The sequence below is a fragment of the Bactrocera latifrons genome, unplaced genomic scaffold, assembly GCF_001853355.1.
Source record: "Bactrocera latifrons isolate USDA-ARS-PBARC rearing strain unplaced genomic scaffold, ASM185335v1 scaffold_760, whole genome shotgun sequence".
In the NCBI taxonomy this organism is placed as follows: Eukaryota; Metazoa; Arthropoda; class Insecta; order Diptera; family Tephritidae; genus Bactrocera; species Bactrocera latifrons.
In genome coordinates this window covers 36,802-45,746 of record NW_017537446.1, presented here as the reverse complement: position 1 = coordinate 45,746, position 8,945 = coordinate 36,802, and the positions used below count along the sequence as shown (strand labels likewise).

The 8,945-nt window shown below is 37.3% G+C and overlaps 1 protein-coding gene across 4 annotated transcripts in view; it reads right to left on the bottom strand.

The window, feature by feature from the left end:
* LOC108976440 (transcription elongation factor 1 homolog) overlaps nt 1-8,945 on the bottom strand; it is a 38,020-nt gene that overhangs the window by 26,070 nt on the left and 3,005 nt on the right. Inside the window, exon 2 of one of the 4 annotated variants that reach the window (XM_018945545.1) lies at nt 1,176-2,426. The exons of the other annotated variants lie outside the window; for them this stretch is intronic. Within the exon in view, the coding sequence (XP_018801090.1) occupies nt 2,324-2,426 (103 nt within the window). The 3' untranslated portion in view covers nt 1,176-2,323. Of the gene's footprint in view, nt 1-1,175; nt 2,427-8,945 lie in introns of those variants that run through there. 4 annotated transcript variants of the gene reach the window in all.

Below are 8,945 nucleotides of genomic sequence, written 5' to 3'. Positions count from 1 at the left end.
GATTTATCAATAAAATTCAACTTTTATGAATTTGTACACCATAACGTTTATGTGGCTTAATTGTATGAGCACAAGTGTATCTGCTGACTCGGTCACTATTTTCCTTCTAGCTTCGAAAATTCTCATCTAAAACTTTGAGGACATATTCTTAGATTATTTTTAAAGAGATTTAAGCATAAAAAAATCGCTTTTTGAAGCTTCTAAATCAGGCTCTCCTCTTAAGCAGACCCCAAGCGAGAAGCAAAAACAAATCAAACCGAATTTTTAACAAAACACAATAGTTCACAGAGAAAACATACGTTATGTGAACTATGCTCAAGAGGGTATAAGCTTAAAACTTGCAAGAAGTTTAAAAAATTAAGTATTAACGAAAGGAACAACTTTGTTAGATCAAAGAGACTCTGTACAAACTGCTTGTCCAATGCGCACAATCTTAAAAATTGCAAAAACAAATTTAATTGTTTATATTGTCACAAAAAAAAAACCATTCAATGATTCATTACAGCAGATATCGCAACTCACTCCAAAGAGGCACTTATCCACAAAGAACCACGGGTTTAATAGACCACTACTCGGTTAAATAATGGCCGGTACGTTGTACGAGTACCACTAGAGCCACAATTTTCCAATACCCCCATAAAGGTAGAAAAAACGTCAGATTCCCTCTGACAACCTCATATAAAAACATAATTATATGTAACTTTTCGACACCGCAAAAGAATTATGAATGTCCTCATATCAGTCATATATATACATGGTCACATAATTATGGACACTCCGTTCTTTTTTAAAACATTGGTTTATTTTATAATTTAAAAGTTTTTATTTTTAAACTTAAGATACAATATTTGTTATCATCTAAGATATAGATTTATTGAAAATTTATCGAAAGAAATTTGTTCAATTCAACAAAAAATTAATCATTTATAGATATCTATTTTGGCTTGGTCCACTAATTACGGACGCTTCAGATCTTTGGTTAGTATATTAAAAATAATACTAAAAATATTAAAATTTGATTATAAATTAATGTTTTCARTTAGTATTTTGTCGGATAGACTTTTGATTCAAGCACAGCTTTCCATCTTCTAGGCAGACTACCGACCAAACGCTGACATCGCTCAATTGATATACTCAGCCATATTTCCTTGACTTTTTGAAATAATTCGTCAGCATTTTTGCTTGATTTTTTCCCCAAGCCTCTTTTAACATCTCCCCAGAGGTTTTCGATTGGATTTAAGTCCGGACTCTGGGCAGGCCAATCCAAAACCGTAATGTTTTCGGACGAAAGCTCCGTTTTAACACTCCTAGCAGAGTGCTTGGGGTCGTTATACTGCATAAAAATGTATGGTTCAGACATGTGTTCCTCTGCAAATTGTACTCGACAAAATATCTTTACATAAATGTTGGTCCATTCTTTGGGATATCCGTCGAATAGGACCTACACCGTACCACGAAAATGCAGCCCAAACCATAACACTGCCTCCACCATGCTCAACCATTTTTAAAGTGTATCGAGGGTTAAATTCCTTGTTTGGTGGGCGTCGAACAAATTGTGTCTCATCTGAACCAAACAAATTAAACTTGGATTCATCGCTCCACAGTATTTATTTCCAAAAATCTAAGGGTTTTCCGATATGCTCCTTTGCAAACTTAATACGACTTTTCAAGTTTTTGTTTGATACGTGCGGTTTTTTCTTTCGAAAAACCCCGTACCCCATTTTCAAGAAGACGGCTGACGTCTGATGGTTCTGATGGACGACGTCTGATTGTTCGTGTCGAAACATCGTTGGTCAGTTGATCCTTTATCCGAGAATTTGCCTGGAACTTTAAAAAGGATTAGCCTTTCAAACCTTTTTTCCTTTGAAGTAGTTTTTCTGGTTAGTTTTTTTGTTATTTTATTCCCTGTACTTCCTGTACTTTCGTAATGAATCAAAGCATTGTGAACCATTGATTTTGAGCACAAAAGTTCCTTGGCTACGTCTCTATTGGACATTTTTTCCTTCACGTACTGGTAAATAATAATTTTCCTCAATTCTGGAGTACAACTCCTTTTTCGACCCATATCTAACAGTTTTATTATTTGAATTTGAATAGTTAGTTGATATACAAATGATTTACACAACTTACCGCAAGTTTTTGCGTTAAAATAATACAAATTCAATAAAAATAAATTGGTGTCCCTAATTACCAAGCACCATCACACTCAAAATAGAATTCATTAAACAGCCGAATTTTAGTAAAAGTATCTAAGTTTGTCACTCAAACAAACGTGCTACATTTTTGTGCACAGTTATAATATACCGTTGCAATTTACAGTGGGTCAATTCATTATGTGTCGAAGTACATCAGTCAGGTTAAACCCATGCTCTGGCTGAGATCCGGCTTGGGCACCATACGTGAGTAAAGTGCGTCGTACATTTTCCCTTGCGGTAAGAGTAGCGGCAAGAAAGAAAGGAAAAAAATTCATTAATTTTTTTTTAATCAGTTTTTATCGAAATATCTTCTTTTTTCAATATTAAAAAAAGTTGCAATTGTTTTGGTTAAATAGAATGAAGGAAGTATTCCGAAAGCGCTTGACAACAACACCAGCAAAAGTATAATCGAAGTGATTTGTATAGCATCGTCAATAAGTCAACGCATTACAACAAAATCTACAAACAAACAAGGTCGGCGATCACATATTCGATTTAATTTCAATTTCATTTCCATCGAATCGCTGACAATGCATCCCGGCACTTCTGCAACAAGGTGAGCAGACTCTACTGCCACACCTTGTACATGTGATGAGAGATAGCCTGGCGCTGGCGTACATYCCTGAACCCTGGAGGATAGCTAAGGTGATCTTTATCCCGAAGGTGGGAAGGCAAGACTATTCGCTGGCTAAATCCTTTAGACCGATCAGTYYAACCTCCTTCTTGCTAAAAATCATGGAAAAGATCAKAGACCAGGAAATAAGATCGAAGGCTCTTATAACTGCGCCCCTGCATGCAAATCAGCATGCGTACAGAGCAGGCAGATCGACGAACACCGCCCTTTACCAGCTAACCTCGGAGATACAGAGCTCGCTGGACTCCGGGGAGGTGACGTTATGCGCCTTCTTAGACATCGAAGGTGCCTTCAACAACGCGTCCCACGGGAGCGTAGTAAGGGCGCTGGAGAAAAGTAATGTGGCACCTACAATGCACAGGTGGATAGAGGCGGTACTGCGCACCAGAATAGCTGAAACCACATCAGGAGGCACCAGTATTCGTCTCGGTACTACAAGGGGCTGCCCACAGGGAGGCGTGCTATCCCCCCTGTTGTGGACCTGTCTCTTATACACATCTAGATGTGTATAAGAGACAGAGGCGGTACTGCGCACCAGAATAGCTGAAACCACATCAGGAGGCACCAGTATTCGTCTCGGTACTACAAGGGGCTGCCCACAGGGAGGCGTGCTATCCCCCCTGTTGTGGAGCATAGTCGTGGACGAGCTGCTGGTGCTGTTGACTAACAATGGAATCCGCTGTCAAGGATATGCGGACGACATTGTTAATATAGCCAGAGGAAAATTTGTGAGTACTCTCTGCGATCTCGTACAAAGAGGACTAGGTCTAGCCAAGGATTGGTGTAATAGTGTCGGACTAAACATCAACCCCTTGAAAACGACCATCGTCCCGTTTACGAGGCGCAGGTCTCTGCCGAGCCTAAGGAACTTAACGCTCGGAGGCAGAGAGATAGTGATGACAAATATGGTCAAATACCTAGGTVTCACGCTGGATTCCACGCTGAGATGGAAGCAGCACATCGACCTGACCATAGTCAAAGCCACAAAGGCACTAATGGTGTGCAACCGGCTGGCTGGTAGATCCTGGGGGTGCAAACCAAGGATTATCAGATGGTTGTATACTATGATRGTGCGACCAATTATAACTTATGGAGCGGTGGTATGGGCACCAAAAGCCTTGCAATCGACGGATGTTGACTGTTCAATCTGACACTCGACTTAATGATTGGCGTTCAGTTATCTTTAATGATGAAAATTTGCGGAGGAGCTATATTCAAGTCGCCATCACAGCCGATAAAGTGAAATCATGGTGTGGACATCACGTTTGATTTTTAATTATCAGAAGGTGAACGGCGATCGCTTTAAAACATTTTTGTGACAATTCCTTGGATTTTTCTACAAGATAATGCTCCTATTCATAACCCTCGAGTAGTAAAGTCGTTTATTTCTAGTCCAAACGTTGATGTCATGACCTGGCCACCATATTCTCCAGATCTTAACGATTTTGAAATTTTTTGGGGCTGCCTACACAGAAGGTGGTCGAAGTACGAAAGCAATACGAAGTTAAGGAAATACTTGCTGCAGCTATTAAAATTAGTGAAAGGGATCACGGTAGTTTTTGCCGGGTTGTTTCTTAGCCATACCGTGTTGCACCATCCCTGTGCTAGATTTAAGCCCCTTTGAACAAAGTCACAGAGAGTGTTCTCAAATCTACCTCGCGCCATTATGATAGTGCCATCCGCGTACCCCTGACAACGGTTTCCAYTGCTGGTGAACACCTCAAGGAGCTCATCTACTACCAGGCTACATAGCAGAGGGGATAGTACTCCACCCTGTGGGTATCCTCTTGTGGATCTTGCTCTCCCGCACCGTTGTTTTCGCTACCCTAGTACGCAGTAGTTCTTCTATCCATCTGCATACTGGAGCCGTTACGTTCCTTTTCTCAAGTGCCTTGATTACGCTAATGTAAGACGCATTATCAAAAGCACAAATCACAATCCAGCACGATTGATTGTAGGGGTGCTATTTTTAGCTCTTCTGATCTTATGTGGTTATCTACTACTTTTTCCATCCTGTTTACCATGAAAAAAGAAAGCAAATAATATCCGAATGACAGGAAATAAATAACATATTAGTTTTCACATAGAATTATTTGGAACAATTTCGATTTCGTTGGCGCCGCGATCTAAAAATACCGTTGGAAAGAGGAAGTCCTACTGATATATATACGGTTATTGGTACACCAAACGCTTAGTTTACGAGATATTCGACTTCAAAATTTGAACATTTCCACAAGCTAAATCACTGCATTTACCACAATTTATGCACATTTTTCACTTCAAATTTATTTAATTAAAATTAAAGGTTGGAAACCACCGTTAAGTATCTGGTATTTTTTGAGATTTTCTGAATTATGAAAACAGTTTTGAGACAAAACAAAAATATCCATTTTGCTTTCCGTTGTTGGAAATGTCACATTCAAACTGTTTATTATCACATTAACAAGAATCATGCGCCACGAATGGAGCCACGATTCTGATTACTTTCCGATTGCCGATTACCAAAACACAAGTTTTGGTATAAATGGGATACGTGCTGATAGGACAGCTTCTCCAGAAGAAGAATATGCAAAAATAATGTTGCTAACACTTTTTTTTAAATTTTTCCGATTAAAAATTCAAAAATTTATATCAATATTACATAACATTTCTCAATGTTTCACTAAACYTTTTCACATCATACACTCTAAACATAAAAATAAGTTCACACTTTTATTTCATTACTTTTTAGGAAAATTTATGTGATTTTTAAATCTTACCCTCATTGTTAAAAAGGTTAGATTGTGGCGTTGCCACAAAAAATGAGAATATTCAGTATTTTTTTCTGCTATTAAATCGTTCTTTCAAAAATTAACGAAATGGCGGCCTCAACAATTTTTCTAAATTTTTGGGAAAAATCAACAATTAATTGGTTTTAAAAAATCGAAATCTTTGAAAAAATAAAAATTCTTCGATCAGGCCCGAGCATATTATGTATTCTAAAAGCTGTATAAATTTCATTAAAATMTACTGAGCGGTTTTCGAGTTAAAGTGCCCATACACGACACACAAGTGCGTTCGATGGGTATGTATGCGCTTGCGGTTTACTCGTGTATGGGCTTGTGCCCGTACCGATCCATGTTCGCGAAAATTTTTGAGTTTTTGCGATCGGTGTTCATTTCTCTCGTGTTGCCGAACAGTGAAAATCGCGGACGAACAATGGTAAGTATTAAGGGAGGGGCTTCAAAAAATCTATTTCTTTGGGAGGGAAATAATTGATTCAAGTGAAATTTCTAGGCTTTATAGTTATATATTTGAACATCTTTGATATTCTGCCTTTGGGAAGCAATTCGCCGATRCATTTCGCATGTGCATTTTTCGGATGCAGGTCGCAATTTCTATCAGAAACAAAAAGTTCTAAGAGATTTAAATTGTTTAATAACTTGTGTTCTAGTTAAACTAAGAAAATTCCAAAAAAAAAAAAATAAAATTTAAAAATTGAAAAAGTGGTTTTTTCCAAAAGAAATTTTACTTAATGTTGTTTAAAAATATGTTCAAACTTGACTTTTCTTAGATTATTTATTATAGTTTAAATATTAGATACTTTAATGTCAAAGATAACAAACTTTGCGGATTTTCCATACGACGTTTAGTCGCCAATTAAGAAAAATCGTAAAAAGTAAAAACCGAAAAACCACGCGGCAAAGTTTTCGATAATATTATATTTCGAATTACCATCTATAACTTTGGGGACATATCCTTAGATAGTTTTTAAAGAGAATTAAACAAAAAAAATAAATCGATTGTTTGAAGCTTCTAAAGCACGCTACCCCATTAATAAAGATTTCGTTTCAGAACTTATAGATCTTATAAAAAATTAATTAGCAATTTGGCAAACTAAAAGTGATAAATATAAGAATAAAACTGAGAAAAATAAAAGTTGGAATAACTTATTAACGAAATACAAAGAAATAGATAAAAGCTACATTAGAAATAAATTGCAAGAAATGTTCCGCTTGCCTGTGGCACAGGTTCACTGTGTGAAGAACGAACGCGAAACGAGTTCACACAGATCGAACGCACCAGCTCAAAAAACATAGTTTTGAGAAAAATCGACCGATAACTCTCCTCTCCCCAGTAGTGAAGACACTTGAGGCCTTGTTACTCCAGACCTTCACTCACCACCTGAGCCTAATCAGCCACCAGCATGGATTCCGAAAAGTGCACAGTACCTCAACAGCAATTAGCGTCAGCATAGTTTCTGCTAGGATGTTTCGTAGAAATGTGCGATTTATATATATGTATTTTTGTTGTAATATATTAAGTTTTTTATGATATTCTGATTATATATCACATATGAAATTATATTAAATTATCAAAGAYAAGAAATATTTAATATGCCCATTAACTACAAATATTGCTTTTAAAATTGCATAAATTAATTAATTATTGTTGTAATATTTTTGTTGTAAAATATTAAGTTTTTTATGATATTCTGATTATATATCACATATGAAATTATATTAAATTATCAAAGATAAGAAATATTTAATATGGCCATCAACTACAAATATTGCTTTTAAAATTGCATAAATTAAAGATAATGTTATCAATTTTGCATGAATTCACAAAAATTAGCAAAATCATATTCATATCAATTGATATGATAGCATGTAAACGTATAAAAATATAAGCCAAAAGGTCAACAGGCGCCTGTAAAAGAAATGTATATTTCAGAGCATAATTCTCATTGAATTCTCAGCTCTGTTCACTCATTTCTGTTAAAGTTTCTGCTGCCGAGCCAAAAGTGGTGAAATCCACTAATAGAAAATTCATGGCTCTTGACAGTTCACACGCTTGTCCGTAGTTGAATCTTCTCTATATTATACGTTCTCTGAAATTACTGAATATGAACTGTCAAACGACGAAGAAAATAAGCACAAAAGGAAGGCAGTAATAACCCAACGAATCAAAATGGTAGGTCTTATATACATTTGGGTTACTTTACATAGGACTCGTTTCGGATCGATGGTTGAAAGTATTAACAAATGCGGAAAGGGGTGGGGTGGGTCCTTAGGACCACGCTCAATTAAGGTTATACTATATATTTTAATAATGGAGTAACACGTTAGTATTATAGAAAAAATGTTGGTTTGGTTACTTCTGTGTTAACGGTATATTGATTTCAATGGAATTAAAATTTTTATTATACTATATCCGCGTGCCTTAATTAAAATCGGTGTGTTTTCGCTATTGAAAATTTTTAATATAATTAAACAAAATAGTTTCTTTCAAACTTTATAATGATGTCATATAAGCAATCAGGTAAATATAATACGCTATTATATTACTACTACTACTACTTCAATTCAACTGCAACGGACTCCAGAGTAAGATCGAGGAGATAGTTGCACTTATGAATTGGGGGCGCGTATCGATAGCTGCGGTCCAAGAAAAGAAGCTAAACAGGCACTCAGACCTCCTGAGTTGTGCCGGTTTCAAAGTCATACGTAAAGTCATAGCCTTCATATTGCACAACACCGTGCAGTATCGTCTAATCGATGAAGACATCGACCGCAGGGATACTACCCTAGAATGTCAGGGCATAGCAATCCGGTCAGGCGATGTCGAGCTCGAAATATTTAATATATACATCCCCCCAGTTACATGTTGCCCTACAGGATATCACCCGAATATAGGTGCGCTACTTCGTGGTGAAAACCGTTTGGTGCTAGGCGACTTTAACGCGCACCACGATCTTTAGCATTCCTGTCTATCAAATGACCGTAGGGGGATGGAGCTGGCGGAACAGATTGACGATTCGACATTCTGCACAATGAATGACGAAGCCCCCACCAGAGTTATGGGCACCTGTAGTAGCTCGCCCGATATCACAATCGCTAGTGGTGGTCTGATAAATAGCATAACCTGGCGACCTATGCAAACTCTCGCATCAGACCATCTGCTCATAATTATCTCGATCGAGAAACCTGTCGATTTCGTTTCTGTGGACAACCGCACCTTCGTTAACTTCAACAAAGCTAACTGGGTCGGCTTCACAGAATTTACTGAGAGCACCTTCAACGCTCTACCCATTCCTACGGACGTATACATTGGCGAACGTCATTTCCGCAAGG